The sequence below is a fragment of the Notothenia rossii genome (genome assembly GCF_949606895.1).
Source record: "Notothenia rossii genome assembly, chromosome: 9".
NCBI lineage: Eukaryota > Metazoa > Chordata > Actinopteri > Perciformes > Nototheniidae > Notothenia > Notothenia rossii.
This window is the reverse complement of record NC_136907.1, coordinates 67,603,734-67,627,266: the sequence shown is the minus strand read 5'-3', so window position 1 is coordinate 67,627,266 and position 23,533 is coordinate 67,603,734. Positions and strand designations below refer to the sequence as shown.

Below are 23,533 nucleotides of genomic sequence, written 5' to 3'. Positions count from 1 at the left end.
AAGTCTACTTGCTACTATTTGCACCAGTAGCAACGTGTCTGGGTTATGAGAAAGACCAAGGCTTAAGTAATATTCAGGAATGTCTGAAAATGTTAGTTTTTATTTTTATTTTTATCCTGTAGTGTAAGCTATCTCAGTTTCGCACTAATGCTTTAAACCATTTAATCTAAATCATACTTAAATACTTTGCATATAATTTAGTGCCAAGCTCTGAGACCTTTAATTAAATTAAATTAAATTTGATTGAATAATTAACAGTACAAGATCAAATCATTCGGACAAACATAACCCTTTTTAGAAAGTAAGTGCAAAAACAATTACAACACACAATGATGTGAAATCTGAAGTCTGTTTTTAAGACTGAATGAATTAGATGAATCATGAACAGAAATAAACAACACTTTATATTGAGGCTTCTTAGTAACCTTATGCTTCTCCCCATGTTTCCTGTCTACCTCTACAGATTAAGCAAACCAACCCCAAAAAGAAGGATAGGCTGCAGTCGAATAATCCAAAAATCAGCTCCTAAGTTCTAACCCTATCGTCTATTCCTTGACCTCTGAGTGAAACGTCACGGGGTTAAGGGATAGTGGATAGGAGAATTCAAAAGGACTTAGGAGAAGAGACTGCGGTAGTTTAGAGAATCCGACTGCACTTTCACTATCCGACGTGTTTATGATGCGCCGGCGGACGTCATTTTGTGCGTCTGCTGCTGTGGGGAAACTATGGAAACTACAGTGTTCTATACAACGGACTACAACATGGATGTTTAATAAGAACGAGGGACTCATCTAGAGACTCTGCACCGTGCTCTGATGCTGTTGCTTTATGCTTTATGAACGTGGACAACAGAGAAACATATTCTTCATGACCAAAGTTGGAATTGAAATAAAAAAGGGAAGTGAAACTTATGCTCGTCACCCTCTCCCTCCGGTTCACATTAATAAATGATCCCAAAGATTGTATGAACTATGAAAAGATCTTAAAATCAATACAAATGTATTTATTATAAACGTTAGTCCTTAACATCTATCACTGTGTATATCACCATTCAAACATCTTTTAAAAGTTGAACAAACCCCACACAGCTCAGTGAAATGTTGACTTTATTTGATCATTTCAGTAAAAACTAACGTTCATATTTCTCTTTTTGATTATAATACTGATGAACGTTCAAAACAAAGCACTTTGGCAAGTTACCACATACGTTTTAAAAAGCTTAATAAGCACCGTAACTTTCATGATATAATTTCTCGGTCATAATCGGTTGTTTCCGTGAACGGCCGACTGTTGTGTGACGGCAAATGCTGCGGCTGCAAGGCATTATGGGGCAGCATTTTCTCCTCTCCTTTCGGTTAGGGAGGTCCAGTGGTTCCTAAGCTAAAGGAGGTTATAAAGGAAGTTTGAAACCTCCTTTCCTATCATTCTAGAGAATTCGAACGGCACTTAACATGGCTGCCACTGAGGGACTTCCGGGTCATTTCACTCCGTTAGGAAGGTTCCTAAGCTAAATGGACTATTCGACTGCAGCCCTAGTATCGTCTCATGTTAGTGTAAGTGCACTCTATGTCCACCAGGTGGAGTAGCTGAACCACAGCTGTTCCAAACTGGCCTCTGCATGCAGCCATAACGTTGCAATTGAAAAAAACATCTGACATCTCAAAAAGTACATACAGGACTTCCACTAAACTACGATGCTTCACAACATTGTCGTCATGGATGCATTAGATTTACTTTATTATTCCTTGGGGAGGTTAAAATAATACTCACCAGACTTTCGTTGGTGGGCCAGTGAACTTCGTTGTGGATGCTGATGCGGGACTGGTGGGTCTGCAGTGTGTGTGGGAAGCAGCTGACCTGCAGCACCAGGAGGTTCATGGCATCCAAAACTTCCTGGCAGTTCACCACCCGGTCAGCCAATCCCTGCAGCTCGCCGTGGCACACAGAGCCGGACAGAGCACTGTGGAGGGAGTGAGGCAAAGTGTTTGAAACCTTAGATAGGGATATTTATAAATTCATAGCATTTCAGATTGAGGCAAATAGCACCTCGGTTAGGGACATGGCTACAGAGGGGTTTTATATTTGCTGCTCTAACTGCCCACTGGGTAGTAGGTCATTCCCAAGAATATGCCTCTGGAAAACAGGAAGTGATCTATTTTCAGTTCCTGGCAGTGACAAGAGCAGTATACTTGGAATAAGATCCTAACAGCACAAACAACCTCCTCGTAACAGAGTAAAACTGCATCAACACAAATTCAAACATATCAAATACCACTTTGACCCATATAGGCCTCTTTGTGGTATTTGTTTCACTTGTTTTTTTCCCTCTCTCCACTAGTCAGTTTATAAAAAGGACAAGGTTGGATTTGCAGCCATAACAACCGGCCGACAAGGACAAATGCGCTCTAGCAGCCCAAAACATTTGTCTTCAGGAGAAACACACTGCAGCTTTAGAAAAAATTGAAGGAAAATCCAAAAATAAATCCAACAACAAAAATAAGGCTGCAAATGATAAAACATGCTGCAGATAAGCAGCAAATACAGAAAGGATGCAAGGTCAAACGCAACAGAAATAACTGCATATCCATTCAAAACAAAAGTCCCCAGGTTTCACAGCTTTGTGTGCCGTCAGCCAGTTTTTCACATCACATTACATATCATTTAGCTGACGCTTTTATCCAAAGCTACGTACAATAAGTGCATTTGACCATGAAAAAACAAAATCAGAAGCAAAAATCCTGCAGGTACATTTTTTTTCTGTTATTTTTCACATTGTTTCTTTGCTGCAGCACGTTTGTACCTATGCAAATGTGTAAGGCCTTTGATACCAGGTGTCTTCAGCCATATTTCGATTATCAACAAAGCAAACGAGTGTCAGTGGTTACCTCGTGAGGTCGACGTGTGAGTTGTCGTGAATGAGGACGAACAGGGTGTAGGGGTTCTGCTTGACTTTCTTCATGAAGGCTTCCATCTTAACGTGAACATCAGCGTCCAGACGCACCACGTATTTGTCTGATTTCTGGAAGGCTGAGCAGACGTCTTCAACTCCCAAGTCAACAAGCACTCCTGAGCAAAAAAGTTAAACAATGAGTGTTAAAGAAGAATCTCGTTAACAATGCTAAAACATTGAGTCTTTAGCAATAAGAGTTTAGAGTTTGTGTGGCCCAATTGTCCTCCTTGAACTTTTATTATGTTGTTGTTCATGATGTTGCAGTTTGACACACACCTGATTGTCGGATGCGCTGTGCCGTCTGGTGTACCAGGATGTGAGATGGAGGAACCAGAACAAGGAAGTCCACTTTACAAAAACGTCCCAAGTCCAGGTTCTGGGTTCCTGAGTCGGCGATGGAGCAGACCTGAGAGAGGAGGCTCCGCGCCACGCTCAGCTGCTTGGGATAGATCTGGAAGAGCTTACATAAGATCTCTGCTGCAGGAAGACAAAGAGATGTATTAGTATTAGTTTAGTTACCAAATGTAATCACAACAAAGTAAGACTGACCTCAAGAACAATATTGCTTTCAATGAGAAGCATTGCTATGAATTTATTGTAATTTATTTACAGTGATAATGTGGTGCTTGGCTGCAAAATAACCATTCCTATTTTATTAATTTCAGATTATTTTTATTGATAAACAGTTCACAATACAAGTATAACGATGAGAGTAAATGGAGATATGCGAAATGGGACACACCAATAAGATATCCAGAGCTTGAGAATATTAAACATAGGGTATTTACAATATGTTTTACTAACATATCTAGAATTGGAGATAGTTCATGTATTATTCAGGAACATTTATAAGCTCGAAAAACACATGACACTACTTTAAAACTGAACTCATGTAACCCAAACTACAAAATGGTCCCAAAACATTTATTCCATCAGTCCATGTTGATAGGATAATATAATTAAGCTATATTTGTATTTATGTTTATTTTTTTTGGCTTGTAAAAAAGCGTACTAATCAATGCTAAGGAGAGCTGAGCAGTTCAGTGAGGGTATGAAGAGCAGTATAACCTCTGTCTGAGGGCGGTGACATGCTGGCAGCCTCCTGCGAGTGGATGTGATCATTGACATCGCCCTGGAAGGGCTGGATGACCTGTCCCTTCCGTCGGCGCTGGTATCGCACCAGCTGCTTGTCCAGATTGTCTCCTAAAAAAGAAAAACAGTCACCATAGTCACACAAAGACACAGAGCAAGGGATACAAGCTGCTCGAACACGAATATTCTCTTTGATATGCAGCACAGTCACTGGAAAACATGGAAATGCTTGTTATCTTACGAACAAATAAATCAGTGACAATCAAAATGTTTTTTTTGTGCTTATACTCTATACCAAAGATCCATGCAAACATCAAGTTGTCAGATATGTAGCTGCCTAAACAAATATAGGATTAATAATCATTATTGATATAGCATTGGCAAATAGACACTTTTTTTTCCTCTTTATTATAGAATGTTGTGGGAAACATTATATTAATTTTGTTTGTTTTAAATGAAGACTTAGTGTTTCTCAAATGTTTTGATATGCCTTCATTGGACAACAAAACAAATTTCAATAAGCACATGTTGTATGGATGCACTGCTCACCTAGTGACGTGGTTTTGAAGTGAGACGCCAAGATGCTGACTTTCCCTGTGATGAGTTCGTAGCTGATCTCCTTCAGAAATTCATTTGTTGTCAGCATGCCTTCAGCTAAGGCCCGTGCTTGGTACTTTCCTGTATCAAACACATTATTGGAGATTTGATTCATATTATTGTTACGATAATATTTTTGCAGAGATTGAGGTAATACTGTTAAAGTTAAATGATTTCCACTCACCCAAAACGAGCACACAGAACTCGTTGCCGCTGATTTTAGAGGCACATATAATGACTACATAGTTGGGCAGGCACTTCTGCTGGTGGATACCCTCAGTGAGAGAACGAAGGGACTCCGAAATGCCCTCTCCCAAGGAATTATGGGTAACTACGACTTGGACGCTGCCTCCTGAGACGCTAGATTCCAGCCGAGCCAACCAGGGCAGCTGGGACGGGGATATGGCCGGACCCCTGGGACAGCACAGCATGGCCTTCATAACTATCTGCTCCAACTCCTCCCTGAGAGGAATCTGCACCGAGCCTGGGAAAAAAATAAATAATACGATAAGAGAAAACCCTGGAATAGAAGCAGGCATGTAACTTAATCTACAACAAAGTTAGATATTGGTTTTGCTTGCCATATTTCTGTTTAAATAAGACACCAGCACCTCCCGGTCATCCACCCCACTACCATGTGAGTACAAATACCAGTGATAGCAAGGCTTTTATGGGATTTGATTTGCTGCTTACCTAAACGTGCAAGATACTGTAAAGTGAGCAGAATCATTGTCTCCACACAGAGAAGCTGGCTGCTGTTGAGGCCCAACATCTCCAGGGTCTTCGCTGTCAGCTGGCTGCTCTTATAGCAGCTGACCAGGAGGGGGCTGACCACTATGTCCCCAACATTTCCATAGAAATAAGGTAAAGTGCCGTGCCCTGAAAAAGAAAGGGTATTATTAGACAAAACAGGAAAAAAAAATGCAGCAGCTAGAAATATGGAACATCAACAAGTAACTGAATTTTGTTCCTGCTGACTTACTTACATATATACTTATACAATAAATATGTATATATAAGAGAACACTTGGTGGCTAACTTTGAGAAGCTGGGTAGAAATTCTGGCAGAAAATTCGAACCAAATCAAAATAAGAAATACATTACAACTTGTTTTTTAATACAATGAGGCTATAATGATTTTCTGCTTGCAGTTCAATTTTATTCTACAGAATTTAGGGAGGGTGAACTTGCCATAACCCATTTTTCTCTAACTAAACGTTAGATTGAAAAAAAAAGGTCTGCTATGCTCAGCGGGATGATATGTGATTTGTAGCATTAATCAAAACAAATAACCAAAACAAAACTCCTACCGATGAGGATGACAGGGCGAATTCCTGAAGAGTTGAGCAGGTTGTCGGGGACGATGACCGTCTCTCCCACGGTGACAGGTTGGGGCTGAATGACTCCTGCTACTGGTGGCAGAGGAGAGGACACCCCTAACACAGAGCCTGGAAAGGAAATAAACAACTTATATGTCAATACTAGGATTGATCAACAGTAGGTTAAGTTTTAACATATTAGTCTTTTACATTATCCAGAAAAAAGGGGGCATGAATATTAACGGCCGTAGTACTGTGATCATATAAATACTATATAGGTAAAAACATCTGAGTAGAACATGTATTTGGAATAATAATAATAATAGATTTAATTTGTTTGCGCTTTTACAGGTGCCCAAAGACGCTTGATGATGCTTGTATAACAACCACAATCACACAATGTTGCAGACATCTCCCTCAATCACGCATGTTTTAAAAAAAACTATTTCTGAACTAAACTCTCCAGCTCTATCTCCATGGAGATACCGGATGAATCATCCCTGACAACCAGAGAGCGTCAGGGAGGTTGCACAATCATCCAAAGCACAGAGGGAGAGGAGAGCAGGCTTAAAAATAACAGAGTGTGTGCTCTTAAGGGCATAAAAAACACACTTCTGCACACACAGGAAATGAGCTAAAAAGAATACACATGGCAGAAATAATACATTACACACCAGAGAGTTGTGCTGATTGGTTCAGGGACTGACCTGGAGAACAAACTATGGGTCGAATGGGGGTCACAGGGACGGCTGTCGGTGGGACGGGTACCAACGAGTTGGGATGCCAGCTCCGGTGGCGCTTCTTTGGAGGACCAGAGTGCATGGCAGTGGATACTGGACATCCAAAAAAGACACAAAGAACAACGTCAAAACAGAAAACAAAAATGATTGTAAATGTATAACAAACTGGCATCTAAAAAAACATTTTATTTAAAAGGGACAGCAGTAAGCTACTAAGTACATTTCTTCTTATGGAACATTTGTGACCTAATATTATCAAAACAAGCCCTACAGTGCAACACAATACATCACAAAACAACATGATGCTATGGAATACATAAATACATTACAATAGCTGCAGGACGTATGTAAAAACAATAAGAGGAGGTAATGGCAGTGACAGAGATTAAGTAGTTTGATTACCTATGATTGCAGGTTTGGTCTACTTGAAATCATCTATTCAGTTCATGCTTAAAGGTTAAGTAAAGGTGCTCTAATTCAATAGACAAACTATTTCAGTAGTGGGTGGGTCTGAATGAGAAGAATTCCTGCCTGAACTTGCTGCGCCTGTATCGGCCCCTCTGGTAGTTGCCCTGCCTACTATCTACTGACTACTATCCTACAGCATTATGAACTGACTCAGGTTGTGAGGTGAAAGCACAGTAAAACATTAAAGATAAGGCAAGTGAAATACATTCCACTGTGTAGCCTATTGATTGTAAAATATGTGACATTATTTCCTCTTCAAAAGGAAGTACTTACAAGGACTGTCTCCTAGGTCAGCAGTGCGATACCCCTGACTCTGAGGCCCTAAAGAGACCTGTGAGGGGCTCAGTAAGGGAGGTCGCCCATCAACACCCAGGCCATTTATCGGCACGTTCACCCTCAGAGCTGTGGGAACTAAAGTCATACACACATGCAGTTGATTACACACTGATACTAAAGTTACTTATTTAATGATTGTTGAAACAAGAAAAGTCTTTGAAGGCAGTCTCAGTGTGAGCTGTAAAGGCACAGCAGTGTTTTGAGCTAAATGCTAACACCAGCAGGCTAAAACAGTGACAGTGACACAGAGTGAGATTTTGGCAGCGGTGTTTGGTACTCCAACTTCTGGCAATATTAACGGTGTAGTTTTTTTTAATGTATTTATGTACAACAATCTCCATTTGTACTAGATGTAGCTACTAGCTAATTATTTCATGTTGATTGTGAGGTATAACAATGCTTCCACTAAGGGTGTGAGCATGGTAAACAATTGCTAATTAGCACAAAACACAAAGTACAGTTAAATCTGATCATTTGGGTCAACCAACTAAATATGATTCATTCTCTGGGCACAATGAACGTCCACAAGAACTGAGATGGCAAATGTTGCTGGGATAATAATATAACAAATAGGTTCGCAGCTGTAACTATCTGCTGAGCAATACATCAGAATGTGTCAGTACTAACAATGGCTTATGGATTTCCTATGTATGAACATCTATTGCCAATAACCCAATTGGCCATTTTGCAATCTCATATTCCCTGTGTTTGCTATGGTCTGAAACATTGATTGGTGTGTGTAGCCTTTGCTTGTCAATATCACAACCTTGTGAAACAAAGTCATTACAGCATTCCTCCCTTCAGTATTGATTGGTGTGTAAATACAAGTGCACACACATGCATCAGTGTGTGTGTACATGTTTTGTGTGTGTCTTAGCCAGCCATAGCGGAGGTTAATCTTGGGGCTATGGTAAGTCCATCTGCCTTGAGCTGAACCACGTAGCTAAGCAACGTTTTCCAGCATAAGTACCATCTAAGGCCATCTAAATGTCACTCGCATAAAGGCAAAGGCTTATAAGCATCTAAATCCTTGCAAATGCCACTGTCAGATCCAGGATGCAACTAGGAAAATGGGAGAGAGCTTAAATGTATTTGGTGTATGTTATTGTGTGTGTCTCTTGTATTGTCTATGTAGCACAGTAAAAGCAAATTACATTGACATGGCTTGTAAAATAACAATACATGACAGGTGTACTGAGAATAAAATGCTTCACCTATTGGTAGAGTCTTGTTTCCAGGTGTGGATGACAGAGGTTTGATGAAACTGCAGTCTCTGAAGTCCTGACTCCCGAAAAAGATAGAGGACACTTGCGTTGTTCTGGTTGGGGGAGAATCTGGAGATAAAAACAAGATGATAAATTAACAATAAAATACATGTAACACTTAGCAACTCCCTCCATTCCCATGACTATTTATTTATCTTCATGTTCTTAATCTAAGAGTCTCTTCTGTATCCAGTGTCCACTGCACAATACAATCAAACCATTTGTTTTACTTTTCATCAATCATTCCTGGATAAAAATACGTTTCGGGAAGTGCACGTAACCTGATGACTTGTGCTAAGACTGAGCGACCTCTTTGGGAACAGGATGAACCTTAGGAACCCAGTCAGGAGATTTCAGCCAAAGGTTATGTGAGCAACAATCCCCACTGCTCTGCTCTCTGACACATGTGTGCGTGAGTTCTCTGTTGACAGGCAGCTTCCAGGTTCAGAACAAATCAATACCAAAAGCCCAGGAGCTTTTTTTAATCAAAGAGGGAACAGGAGCTCCTGTTGTGAGAGGTCAGGGAAGAAACATCACCTTAAAGCCAGGCCGAATCTTTCCCATAAGAAATTTGGCGGTCAGATAACCTGAAATTATTTTAACATGTCGATATTACCTCATTTCATAAACAATGGCAAGATTAAAAAGTGTTGTGTAAAGACGTATGCTTCCCGGATGTATTCAATTCCCTCTTTGCCCTAAAACTAGTATAAACTAAATGGGCAACTGACATCAACACTGATAATAATATAATATAATAATAATAATAAAGTAGGTTTATTTACTATTGAATAAATGTCAGTAGGAAAAAGGGAAATACCCCAAAGCGTCACAACAAAACAGCACTGATGAAACCAAGAGAGCCTCCTCTTCACTCACTGATAACAACCGGTGCAGACTTTGCTCATCCTAATACATTTCAGGGCTTAGCCACTACCATCTGTCTCTATGGCAACAACATAAACCTATCAGCATAAACCAAACAACAAAATAACTCAGATTGTCATTTTAGGGAGAATGGAGGCAATACATTAAACATACCTTTAGGGAGGACGTTGATAAATACTGGATAACTGTTTGTTTAATCACCAAGCAGGTCAATGAATCGATGTTGACCCTAAAGGGGATCACTAAATCTTCAAATGCGTTCAGTTATCTGTGCTTTGTGCAGTCTCACCTGACAGGGAGAAGGGAGAGGAGCTGTGTCCACTGGCGCCTCCATTTTCTTTGCTGCTGAGAGAGGAGGACGAGCTGGGTTTGGTCGTCGACGCACTGTTCGAGAACTGACGGGATTTACTGTCTGAGGAGAGAGAAATCACAAAAACGGTAGCAAACAGTTCTTAACAGCATATCATTTCTAAATGAAAAATGTGTTTGAAAAGGTCGGATTTGTACCTTTCCAGCAGATGAGGGGTCCTTTGCACAGAGCACCCTGAGCATTTTTCACCAGGTAGTTTTTTAAGTGCTTCTGCTTCTTTGGCTGAGTGGATAACTTCAGGTTGATGTGGTTTGAAAACTCAGTGAAGTATCTGAAACCCTTTTCTCCACAGCCCACACAGTTTCCTGAAAAACCTGGAGGAACACAAAAGGGAATATTGCATTATTTTACAGTTCTGTCTGTTTGACATCCTTCTACCAGGAAGTTGAAATTGCCCTGATATCCGACTGGGAGAACAGACTGACCTAAAAGTGCATTTTTCCCTTTATCATCAGGTAAAAAGCGGCGGTCCACGGCACACACGAGGATGTGCTCGGGCACACCGGGGGACCGGGCGCCGACCAGCTCGAAGCCCCCTGGGATGTCAATGGGCTCAGTTGCTATGGAGACCAGGCGGAGGTCCTTGCCGGCCTGGCAGAAACCTGAAGAGGAGGGATGAGACAGATGTGACATTTGAAGTAAATAAAGAGAGATTTTAGGTTGGATTGGATAGTTTATACTGTAAGGGAGTGTTTAAGGTCTACATTAAGGCCTTTAAAGTTACCGTCCAGTGTGCAGCAGCCGTCGGGCGCAGCGGCCTGAAGGTAGGGGAGGGGGGGGCTGCTGCTGTCTGAGTCATCATCGTCCTCCATCTCCTCCGGATCGTTGGAAGAGTTTCTGTTCACAAGCTCGTGGCCAGGCTCCACAACATGGAGGTCTGCTTTTGACTTCATGTCTGATGGACATTTTAAATGTGATTATTTTCACCAGGCCTGGATTAAAAGTATAGGTAACACTGGATTTTCAATGACTAAAAAAGTTCAAATAGATTTACGAGAAGGAATTGAAATCGTAATTGAATACTCATCATAGGAAATTATAGCGATTTAAAGAACACTAACATAAAGAGTCGTTTTAGACAATGCACAGCAGTTAACCTCAACAGGCAAAAGTTAGACATTTTGTTTAAAGTAACGCATTCAATTTAACCTATACGTAAAAAATTCAGTTATAATAATACATGTATGCAATTTTATGTGAGTTTAACTAACTAACTAACTAACTAAGAAATTCTCTTTAAAATAATAACCAACTGACATATTTCTGTTCGTAGTAAAGTTTCCAAGAAATTATTTGGAAATACACAACCACAGCTTGGACTCAATAAGTCAATATTGATAACATGTCAGTCCTTTTAGGGAACATGTAACACTTTCACAATGAATGTGTCATATTTTGTATTTTAACCAAAGGTGAATGTCAAGAAAGTCATTATTGATAACCGGGCAGACTTGTGCATTTCCTACCTTCCATGTTACCAGGATACTGCTCCGGGTCCAGGTAGAGCTTTGTGAAGATGGGCTGTGGGTCTCCACTGCTGGAACGCAGCGACGCCTCGATAGAGTTGTGGAGAGCCTCTTCAAATCGAGCGGACTTCAGCTGCCCGGCGTACGAATTCCCCATAATCTGTGAGAGCAAAGAGAGGCATCATGATGAGTAAAGACGCAGAGTCATGGTGCTGCTTATCTCCATTCATTGATTAGCTCCTTTCAGAAGAATAGTAAGCTCTGCAGATGGCCAACCAGCAGCACGTGTCTCCTACAAATGAAGCTGTACCCATCTTGAAACTCTCATTCTAAAATTGGAAATACCAAACTATTGATTGGTCTATCAACAAAATGGTGAAAATGTGCTTTGGTTGCAGCCACAGATGTGCCAGAAAATGGAATAACATGCACATGCTCTTTACAAAACATATACTTGCAATCACACACACATACACACATACACACACTTTCTCTATGTCAGCCCAAACAAAATGTCCAAGGCCAATGTTTTTTTGCTCTTTTTTGTTGTTGTGGCTCTTTCTCCTTCTGTCTGTTGTGTCACCTTGCCTGTTCTGCCCCTGTGCCCCCTACACCCCAGTGTCCACTCAGGGACATCTGCCGGGGTCGGCTGTGGACCCCAGGTTGGCTGCAGCTCTGGTGGCAGGTGGCAGCTGGACAGAGGGCTGAGCATACAGTCTCAAATCAGAGAGCACAAGAAAGAGAACCAGAAAGCACTTAAATGTCGGGTAAAAAAGCAGCACTGAACAAAGGTGCCCAATCATTGCAAATGGGAGCTTCTTACTCCTCCAACTCCCATTTTCCGGTTGTCATAACATTTCACTATGTCTGTTTTTGTACCTAGCAAGTCGTCAAGAGCGTTGAAACTGTAAGTTGAAAACGCGAAAAAGGGAGTTTTGGCTGCTTTCCTGACACATGAGTTTGACCTGAAGGGCCTCCCTTTTCTGTCCTTGGACTTCATTTTCACAAGAGCAGCCAAGAGGAGGGTCAGGTTAAAGATTTCAGCTGTTTGGAGGAAGCTCAAAGTCTTCATTCAGGCATCAAAAGGATCCTGTGCAGCTGTTCAAGCACTTACATGACAACGTTTTGAAAGAAGTCAGTTAAAAGTGATCTATTTTTAAGCTTCGAAATTAGTAATGAGAAATAACTAGGCTTTTTAAGAAAAACAATTTCCATAACAAAAATAACCAGATTGTAGATATTTATATACATATTACTATAAAGCAGCTTTTTAAAACTGAATACATTTCTTTAGGGGTAAAGGTGCACATAGGCTGGATTATAAATGTAGTTGCAGCAATTTGGCTTGATAAAAATAGGATAATTCAAGCAATTTTGCACTAAACATAGACACTAGATGTGTTTAGCCACAGCTAAACCTGGAGACCCTGTACCTCAGGCAGTTAAAGCAGTTATCCAGCTCCATATTAGATGATGACTCCCACCCTCTGCACTCAGAATGTAAGCTTTTTCCTTCGGGCCGGAGGTTACTTGTCCCAAGGAGTAGAACGAAGCGGTATCAAAACAGTTTTATCCCAGCAGCTATTGCACAAATTAACACCTCATAGGAGCATCACACAGATGCCCATTTTTATTTATTTATTTACCGTAATTGTGAATTTTGAATGTTCATGTTTGTACTAGGGTTTTCCTTCTTAAAATATTTTGAAAATATTTTGAGATTTGGTTGAGCAGGGTATACTTGTACTGTTACTAGTCCTTTTATTAGAGATGTGTCTGTTGTTTGTGTTTGTTTTTAGTGTCAGGGTGGAACCTTTGTCTTTTTCTCTGCAAACAGAATCTACCTACGGGTACAAATAAATAACCTGAACCTGAACCTGAACCTAGATAAAACATTTAATTTAAATAAGTAATCAACATGTTGTTAATCTACAAAATGTCAAAAAGTAATACAAAAAATATCCTTCCAAGACTCTATGATCTTCAAATATGCAACCAACATATTAGACAGGGTGGCTGAGCACACACTGAGTGAATGTTAGTCAGTGGATCAATATCTACCAGATAAACAGTGCCTTTTAGCCCCCACAGAAACCCTGAACCTTTTTGTTTTGTCAATACTCTGCGGGTTGGGAATCAAGTTGGAGCTGCCTTTCTCCTCCAGGTCTCCGTTTGCCCCCGCCTGAACAGGTTCCAGACCCCATGTTTACCTTCCTGGGGAGGAATCTGACCAACCCAGACAAAAGACAAGATTAACAGTGCCTGATTGTGCTGGAAAAGAGATAAGCAGCTTAACAGAATGAAGCTACAGTATTTTTTGCTTAACTGATGGAGGAAGGTGGCTGCACAGAGAGACAAAGACAGAGGGGGTAGACTGAGTGCCTGAGGGCGTTTTTAAAGCAGCGGCTGCCTCTTCAATTGAGAAGTCAAAGAAGGCTCCGGAATCCTCTTCGGTTGCCTGGCCCTCAAGCCTCAGCGGACATATGTGTCATTAACCTCACACATGCCGGAGGTGAACACAGAGAATGACCTTTTATCACCTGCACAACCTGAAACAAAGCGTGACTGTTCAAAAGGTCCCTGACCGGATGTTTCAGGGGTGTGACTCAGGTGGTTGCTGAGGTCAGTTGTAGTGACAGGGAGGTATTTCAGGTGAGTCAGCGGCTGCATTTTTACTTGATTGATAGCCAAACATAATGAGTGTAGTCTACTGTGGAAAAGCAGTTTCATGTTAGAGGACTAATGGCTTCAAAAGTGGTTTTCATGTCACTGAGTGCTGCGTTTAAAATGGCCTCTCGGGCAGTCAGATGGTCAGTCAAGGCCATTCCTCAGCTCCTGGGTGGCATCGACAGATTGCATGAATGTGACCCCAGATCAGAGTAAGGTAATCTTAACTCAGTGGATTTGAGAAGACCAGGACACAGAAAATATGAGCTCAAAGACACTCTGAAATTCATCATTTACAAATGAGCATTGAAAACAAATTGAAAAAGGCACTTACGTTGTTGGATTGTTCCCAGGCGTGAAGGGACTTGTTCAGCTCTGCTACATGCTGGATCTCTACCATTCAGCGGAAACCTTCAGCAAAGATATTTCACTCAGTGATTCGAGACCTGGGGGAAAGCAGGGAGATCTGTAGTTAGCTCAGATTATAACTGTGATAAAGCGAAACAAAAATTAAACATGTTATACCTCCTGAAAGATATGCTGCAGCAGAGTGGAATTACATTTACTATAGTAGCTAGGATTGTAGGATTGCGTTAATCTTTATTTATTAAAAACGTTACAAACAGGAACAAGGAAAAACTTTTAAAAGTAGTGTAGTTTCTGATTCAGTTTTTAAGACTTACTTTTCCTAAAATGTGAAAATGAATTTTTTTTATTAACCAACTTGTTCCCATTGCATTTTCCTATTAATGGACATTTTGAAAAAAAAAATCCTATTTAGTACGGCATTACACTAAGTTGTTTAAAAGACACCCACAAAACATGATGTCAAAAGACAGATTAAGGCTTATTAGTTAATTATATCTCACTAATTACTAATTATTCGGAACAAATATGTAAATTAAATTGTTGTACTGCTTCTGACATACTGCTGAAAACAATCCCCTTAAGAGGTTTTGTAGATTAGGTACAGTGTTGAGATAATGTAGCACTGAAAGTGTGGAAGTGCAGGTCACCACGGTCCGAGGAACATGCCCATTCGCAAAATAAATTGGTGCACTTATGGCCACTCTAACATCAACAGTAGCTCTAACCATGACATATGTACTCACTACGAGGCAAAAAAAAAGGCGTTATGTCACACCACGGCCCCCAGGGCTGTTTTCATAAAACACAATTGGGTGTCTTAGTTTGTAGCCGCACTCACTACACACAGTCACTCCCCTCTGAATGGATTTGCCAGCTACTTTGACCCTTTGACAAGTATTGTTTAGCCACTCAGGCTCTGAAACAACATAAGCAAAGTTTCATTCAAAACACTGACTGTCACAATCTACCGTGTCATCATTTCTGACTGTATTGGTCCGGGGTCCAAGTCCTTCAAGTGTATAAGATGGTCCAACTTGCATTGACTGACCACAATATAATTTATTATGTGAATGATTAGCCAGTGTGATATTGTTAATCAAGGTAAAGAGTTACAAATGTCAATATGACTAAAACCTGCTTCTTTAACTTCTGTGCAACTGAAATACATTTTCACACTTTTGTTTGAATCAGAAGTAAATGTAGCATTGGTCATAAGAAATGTAAAATACTTGCTAAAGTATCACAGCACAAGTTCAGGCTTTACTCTGCACTGGGTGTTCCCACCAACATCTCAAACTCTGCTAATTACCCAGGGAGCAGAGTTTTGAAATATGTTGATGCTTGTCTAGTTGTGAAGAGTAGACGATAGGAGACGCAGATGGCTCCTCAGATGAAGACGAAGGAGCCATAAATCTAGACACTGACACGAGCCAAGCCGAGGTGCTTATTAAGGTTCTGTCTTTCCAGTAATGACATTTAAGGGAATGTTAAGGCCAACACGCTGGGTCAGTTTCAGCCAGAGTGGACTGAGGGCAAAGGTTGGACACACACATTTCTAACATACTCTTTTGTAATGCAAATGCAACTGCATGTGCAGGCACACCCAGTATATAGCTACTTCTAATATGCAGTGCAATGTGTATCAGGGCTTTCTTTAATCGTAGCAAATATAATACACTGCAGTTGAAAATGATCAAATTGGAATATGTTGCAGTTTAAGTTTTAATCATTCCATTACCGTACGTCCATTAAATAACTTTTTTATACAAAGGGAACTTTTAAAAACTGGCAACCCATAATTTTACATTATTAATGACTTTCATCAAACCTGATGTGAACCTACTGTACCGAGCCCCTTTGAGTTAGAAAGGCTTAAACTAAAAGGTTTAATTTTGTATTGTGTAAAGTGATCCTGACTTAAATAACATAAGGTATTTAACCATTTAAAACATTTCTGATATCTTAGTCTATCCAATTGAGCCGATTTTACTTTTAAATCCTGTCTTTCTTTCTCTACAGTCCTTCTTTTGTTTGTTCCTAAGCTGCATAATTACATTACAGTGTTTAAAAAAAAGAGGGAGAAAAGCAGGATTTACTTCCCCTCTTGATCTGGTTGGATCACATTCTGACTCAGCAGATCCTTCAAGTCAAAGCCACATTTTTTAATTCATGTCAAGCTATTATTCTACTTTCTTTTTTCTCTTCAAATTAATATGTCTGAGAAATAGAGGTAGGAAGATGAAGATACTTTCCATAAAAATAAACTTGACATTTGTCTTTTGTTTAACAAGTGCTATTTAAAAAAAATGACATAGTAAAGAATAGTTAATCCAGGATAATTAAATAAATACAACATACTGACTTAATTCTCTTTTCACCTAAGCCATGAAAAAACAGGGATGTGGGTAAAATGTTAACTAAAATGTGATAAACATCTTAATGGTTTACACCTCATTGTTATAAATTAACATTTTAATTCCATGCCAATAGTTGAAATGCAGGAATGAGCTCAGAACACTGTTAACATTAGAAAAGCTGTGGTGAAAAGACACTGCTCATCAGACATGAGAGAAAGGGGGATGGGGTAAGAAATGAAGAAAAACAACTAACAACAAACATCTCTCCTTGCTCTCTGAATTAGGTGTGAAAAGCCCAACTCATTAATGCTACCTCAGTCACACGTGACACACAGCAAAGCAGTTAAATAAAAGCTTCTCCTGTACCTTCCATGATTACTCGACCAGTGGGTGAACCCTCAAAAATCCAAATCAAAAGCAGTAAATTCCAGATGTGAAGACAGTGTTTCTCTCAGATGTAGTCCATTTTAGACAATAAATCCCAGTGGAAAGAATTTGTTGATATCCAGGCAGCATATGGAGTTGAAATCTTCTCTGGCATGTATCAAGTCACCTTCGTCATGATACGCTATAGAGAGTAATGGGAATCCCACTCTTGCCCTCAGAAAAGCCGAAAACCCTCCCTCTCTCTCTCGCCCCCTCTCTCTCTCACTTGCGTGCAAACACACACACACACACACACACACACACACACACACACACACACACACACACACACACACACACACACACACACACACACACACACACACACACACACACACACACACACACACACACACACACACACACACACACACACACACACACACACACACACACACACACACACACACACACACACACACACACACACACACACACACAGACCCCTCCCCCTAGTCCCCTATGCCCTCCTCTGTCCTGTGCCATTTGCCAAGGAGGGGGGGGAATCCACCGGGGGCTCATTCATCTTGGCCCTGATGACCCCCTGTGGTGACAGATGCTCTTGGAGGCCTGCAGAGCTGTGGGGGGAAACAAAGAGGAAGACCCCGCATTTCCCCGCTGCCACACGGCCCGTCGCCCTGCCACGCGTGACCCCCAGCACGCCAAGACACTGACACCGTGTCAGGTAGAAGTCTTCATTTCCTAGAAAGAGGGCCAGGGTTTTATCCTGAAATCAAACTTTCGCTCTCACGCTCAGTTCAGTCTCTTGCTGACACACCCAACTTTTTTATTGGGGGCCAATTTAGGTGACAGGAGAATCCGCAAAATGGGGACAAGAATGTCAGGTCAGCTTGAGCATTTTGTCTTCGTAGCCTTGCCTGGGATTGACCCCACACTGGGCTTTTACTCCCGTTATAAATACCAGGGGCTCATCTGGTCAAAATAAATAAAGGGAAATGCACCACAAATCAACAGGCTGGCAGATGTTAGGGATTATATGGCATTAAAGCCAAGTGATCAGGGCTAGCACCTTATGATATTGGAGAGGGGCTCTTGATTTATCACACTGTATGTAAGTAAAAGTATGTATGTGTCACATTGCTAGTAAAAAATGCAGCAAAATGTGGAACTTCCTCATAGTGTATGTTATATTTGATTATATTAAGTTAATTACAATCCAAAACAGACTACTACATTTCTAATCTTTGATCATTTTCTATTAAAGATTGTTTAATTGCTGTAACACTTAACTTTAGTTTACTTTGGTCTCACACATCTTAAGTTACAGCAGTATGCTCTAAGACCCCTTTGTCTGTTTTCCTGCAGACTAACTAATGCCAAGTAAAGTCAGAAAGAATTTGTCAGGTAAATAGTAGATCTGAGCAAACTCTCATCTACTTGATGGCCAGTGTGATGCACTCACGATTTACCATGACGCGGCCTTTTTAGGTCTCTCTTTCATACAATTTCCCCCCTCAGATTAACTGATCAGATTCATGAAGAGTTACAAAGCTTTTAAAAAGATTATATAAAGTAAAAGGTTGACTGTCTAGAATTGTTTTTTTTATATTAACTTCAAGAGAAGGTACCTACTTATAACCAAACGTAAAAATATAAATTAATGATTACAAACGCTGGTTAAATGTCTGTCTTTTTAAATTCTCATCCACATTTCCCTTAACTTGCACAGGTTTTAGTTTAGCTGAGCCGTAACTGCTGTTCCAGTTCATTACCACAGACACGGTCAACAGTTGTTTTAATCAAGTCGTGTGCAGCTCTTCGCACCTCCACTCCAATGGTTATATTAGGGGGACAGTCAGCACCATGGCTGCTGTAAACCTCCACGCCAGCCAATCAGGGCCTCCATTAGTCCTTACGGCGCTTTCACACACTCTTTTCTCTCCATCAGCCACATTTGTCTAAACATTGGGCTTGAGTTTGACTGTGAAATATATGTGTCTGGTTATTGCTTAATTAAGATGACACATGGAAATACAGTATGGCGGTAAACCTCAAACAATGCCTCAAATTATAATTGACATTTGAAGTGATTGTGAATTAACTTCATCAGGTGTAACAAAAGTCAAATCTCAACAATGATTCATCTGATAGAATTGAGCCACAAGTTCAACTGGGGGAAAAGAGCTGTCAGCGTGATTTATGTCTAGCCCCTGACTTTGACGTGGCCTGTCTTAAATAGCGCATTTAGAACAGAGATAATGAGTAAACCCGGCATTTTCTTTGGCCTCAAAAGCCACTGTGCAAAAAAACAAAAGAGTGTGGATTGAATGGCTTCCCGCCCACTAAACCCATCCCTCACCGCTGCATTGAGCTCTTGCTAAAGTCCCTGACAAAGGGGAAGTGTCCCTGCCACCGCCACCTGAGGAAAGACGAGTCACATGATCAGCTGTTGGGGGTTCTGGGAGATCTTGTGCTTAATGCTCTTAAATGTGCAGGGGGTGGGGTTTTTATTCTCTTAGGATTTCCATAGGAGCGCCACAGCTTTGTGTCTGCTGACTCAGCATACATGACTAACTCTGCACATTACTATTGATTACTTTCCGTGGCCGGTTGAGGTTCGGATACTTCAGGATGAGGTTCAACTGACAAATCGAGCCATGAGAGATGAGTATCAGGTGGGGAGGAAGTACAGCAACAGAGGTGCTAGTTAGCACGTCTGACTCTTACAATAAGAAAACAAACCTGCTGCTCAAATGTCAAAAAACAAAACATGACAACAATGTGAAAATTCCCGCAGCAGAATTCCCTTTTTCTACCTGCCTGACGTGTTATACCTGACGCCAAGGGTGTGAGGACTCGCACGAGTGTTTACTAGCCGGGTGGCAATCCAAAGCTCTAATTTCCTTATAAAAGCCCCTCAACCTCCGAAGCCCCCCTCCTCCCACTCCTCGGGACTACCTGCTGGGCACTGAAGTGCAAATTGATGCTAGTGAGGATAGCAGATGAGCTAAGGTCATTCATGGTTTTCCAGTGGGCCACACAAACAAAGGCAAACATTCCATCTGAATGCCATTGCTGAAGACGGCAGCAACAAGAGAAAGAGAGAGAGAAGGAGAGACAGAGCAGGGCTCAGTGGAGATAATAGCCTGAGGGTGCATGTGTGTGTGTGTGTGTGTGTGTGTGTGTGTGTGTGTGTGTGTGTGTGTGTGTGTGTGTGTGTGTGTGTGTGTGTGTGTGTGTGTGTGTGTGTGTGTGTGTGTGTGTGTGTGTGTGTGTGTGTGTGTGTGTGTGTGTGTGTGTGTGTGTGTGTGTGTGTGTGTGTGTGTGTGTGTGTGTGTGTGTGTGTGTTCTAGGGGATTATCTGTGGAACTATAAAGTGAGGTGAACTGGGGTTTAAGGCCTGATGTGACCAGAGGGAACGGGGGCAGGGTACAGGGCCTGAGGAGGGGCGGACAAAAGGAGCATTTGGGCAGATGAAGAAGTCATCATCATTAAGCCACTGGAAGTTTACTGTCCAGTTATAAAACTCATTTCAAAATTAGGGACAAGGGGGTGCGTGTGAAAGGCTAGCAGGGCTGTGAGGGCCTGCGAGGGGCTGGAGGGCGGTGTGGAGCTGCGCTGAGGAACTGTAGCGCTAATTCATTAGGGAACAAGCGGCCTTTGTCTTAACACTAGCCGGATTGGAGGGGTGACCTTGCCACACACTCTGGCCCAGCGGATGAGTTTAAGGGCAAGGTATTTAACCTTAAACTAAATCCCAGCCACAAACAAAGAAGAGCATCATTTAAGGGCACCGGTCCACCAAACAGACAAGTGATGCAGGACAAATGGCAAACAAGCCTTGTTAAAAGTTTTAGACTCATGGATAACACTTCCTTACACTGAATTGAAATCAAATTAAGGTTATCATAATAAACATTAAAGCGTTATTTCTTGATTACATTCGTTTTCTTAATTTGTGAAATAGGTGGCCATTTACTGATGTAATGTATGTAATGTAATCTGTACTTTTTCATTGATGCAGTTTCAATGAATACGGATACAAAATACTTTTAACATATCTTTGTAAAAGGAATGCATCATTTTTATGATTATTCTTTTAAATGTATTTTTTATTATGAATTAAGTTCTTAACAAATTAGTTATTATGGGTTCATCAAGTTTTTCTCAAAGCAGTGCAAATTGCCCATTAAAACTGCTTTTTATGTCCGACAGTATAATCAAACTGGAACTGGAGGATGTTTTTGCTTGAATGATTAATCAATTATATAAATAGCTTGAGATTTTCATCACTCAGTTTATTAATTAATGAACTAATTGTTTAAGCTGAACTCAAAATAATCCCAAAAGTCTTTGACACGGTCAACCAAAACAAAGCAATTGAACAATGGCAACTTCAAATGTTTTATGTTATTGCTGCAATTGCAAATTCCTTTTTCCATTAGTAACACATTCATACATCTCTTGCCTGTTAGGACAATGTTCTTTATTGCATCCTTGGGGCAAACCTTGTATCTTCCATCTTTACACACAAGCTCAAATTCCTCCATGCTTTGCTAAAAACCTCAGCTCTTTCTTAATGTGACCAGTGGGCAGAGAGGTCCGTTCTCATGGCAGTATTCCCCGATAGAATAAGTGAATGAAAGTGAAGGACGAGTGACAGTTTACAACGCTGTTCATGACTGTGTAATAAAATAGAAGGCCTGTCAGTGAACCCAATCTGCATTTTACAATGCGGCCGGGTTGAACGTCAGTTCACCTAAGTCAGAACAACAGGCAGAAACACAGGACCCTAATGCATTTATGGACTTATTCAGACAAGCCATATTGAACAAGACAACAAAGAGTTCTATTTCATACTGTAAAGCTGTCACCAGGTCTGGTCAAACCCCGGTCAATGGTAAAGGGCAAGAGGAGGGAAGGAGAACAAAAATAAAAACATGAACAGCTGCTGGATTTCTTTCTGGTACAGATGCATTCACTTAGCATTCCCCTGTTTATCTTAAGACTGGAAAATGATCCCTATGCTTATAACACTAATTAAAAATGAAGGTTAAAATAAGCGCATTACACATGATCCCACTCATTCGCCAGTTCCTTAATTATAGCCTGATCCTATTCAGAGACAGAAATTGATCCTCCGCCATCACCAGAGCTTCTTCTAACATCTGGTCCACACCTACTGACTCATCCCAGAGAAGATCTTTGATGATGGTTGACCAGGCCTTGTCCTGGCCATAAACTGTTGTTTAGACAGCCCTGTTTGTTATGGGGTGTAAAAGGAGAGCCATGCATCACGTTGAGAGGGCCAACACTATCAAAACACTGGCTCTTATCAGATGACAGAACTAGCTAAGGGGTCAGGTTTTGTTTCCAGGCGCTGGCTAGAGCTGGACTCAGATCTGCCCCTACATCACATGTCACTTAGAATGAGGTGCTGAAGACGTGATAATAAAGGGGAGTTTCAGAGATGATCACCACATTAGCTAAACTATAAAAAAATAAAATACAGTCGAAAGTTTTTGTGTTGTTTCACCTCCTCAGTTGTGGTATCAATACCAGCAAATGTGTGTGTCAAAATGATCTAAAAGTAAACAGCATTACACAATCTTCACTATAATTTTTTTTATGTTATTGCAGAAGAAATTGGGATTTTAGTTATTGTTGAAAACGTTATACATCAAAATCATTCATGTGTTACCGGTAGACCAAACAGTTATAAGAGAAAAAAGATGATACAAAACTTTTTTTTTGGGTATACCAGTAGTCTGTTCTAGAGCAAAACAAATAGTCGATTAATCAAATGAATTGATCAACAGGAGATACATTGTAAACTACTACTACTAATCAACTAATTAAAGCTTTTTACATGAGAAGGAAATTGCTGGTTCTTGAACACAAGCTTTTTGCTGCTTTGTATTGTCTCATGCAATAGTTGGCTTTAGGAAACTAGGATTTCTCACTTTCATCTGACATTTTACAGATGATTCCGATAATTTAAGAACTAATAAGCAAATCAATCGATTAGGAAAACACCAATTAGATGCAGCCCTAGCCTGTCTACTCATTGGATGTGTTAAGTAGATATAAAAAATACATGTGTCAACTGTTTGTGTGTGAGAATCTTCACTCAACATCTTGGAAACTCCCCCCCCCCCCCCCTCCAAATAAAGGGATATACATAAAAGGCAGAGATACAAAAGACAGGCGGTGCACTCAAAGTTCTTCCCTGAAAAGTTCACACAACTGACACACTAACTCA

General features: G+C 40.7%; 1 protein-coding gene across 3 annotated transcripts in view; it reads right to left on the bottom strand.

Moving 5' to 3' along the window:
- greb1l (GREB1 like retinoic acid receptor coactivator) overlaps positions 1-23,533 on the bottom strand; it is a 48,812-nt gene that overhangs the window by 13,533 nt on the left and 11,746 nt on the right. The window contains exons 1-18 of one of the 3 annotated variants that reach the window (XM_079651871.1): positions 14,493-14,563; positions 13,594-13,717; positions 11,492-11,651; positions 10,750-10,920; positions 10,451-10,627; positions 10,163-10,339; positions 9,945-10,067; positions 8,717-8,836; positions 7,440-7,577; positions 6,666-6,791; positions 5,950-6,087; positions 5,333-5,518; positions 4,824-5,123; positions 4,592-4,720; positions 4,019-4,153; positions 3,227-3,427; positions 2,886-3,066; positions 1,771-1,960 (exon numbers count right to left, since the gene is read on the bottom strand). In XM_079651871.1, the coding sequence (XP_079507997.1) occupies positions 1,771-1,960; positions 2,886-3,066; positions 3,227-3,427; positions 4,019-4,153; positions 4,592-4,720; positions 4,824-5,123; positions 5,333-5,518; positions 5,950-6,087; positions 6,666-6,791; positions 7,440-7,577; positions 8,717-8,836; positions 9,945-10,067; positions 10,163-10,339; positions 10,451-10,627; positions 10,750-10,920; positions 11,492-11,648 (2,649 nt within the window). In that variant the 5' untranslated portion in view covers positions 11,649-11,651; positions 13,594-13,717; positions 14,493-14,563. Of the gene's footprint in view, positions 1-1,770; positions 1,961-2,885; positions 3,067-3,226; positions 3,428-4,018; positions 4,154-4,591; positions 4,721-4,823; positions 5,124-5,332; positions 5,519-5,949; positions 6,088-6,665; positions 6,792-7,439; positions 7,578-8,716; positions 8,837-9,944; positions 10,068-10,162; positions 10,340-10,450; positions 10,628-10,749; positions 10,921-11,491; positions 11,652-13,593; positions 13,718-14,492; positions 14,605-23,533 lie in introns of those variants that run through there. The other 2 variants (XM_079651869.1, XM_079651870.1) reach the window with 2 other exon arrangements.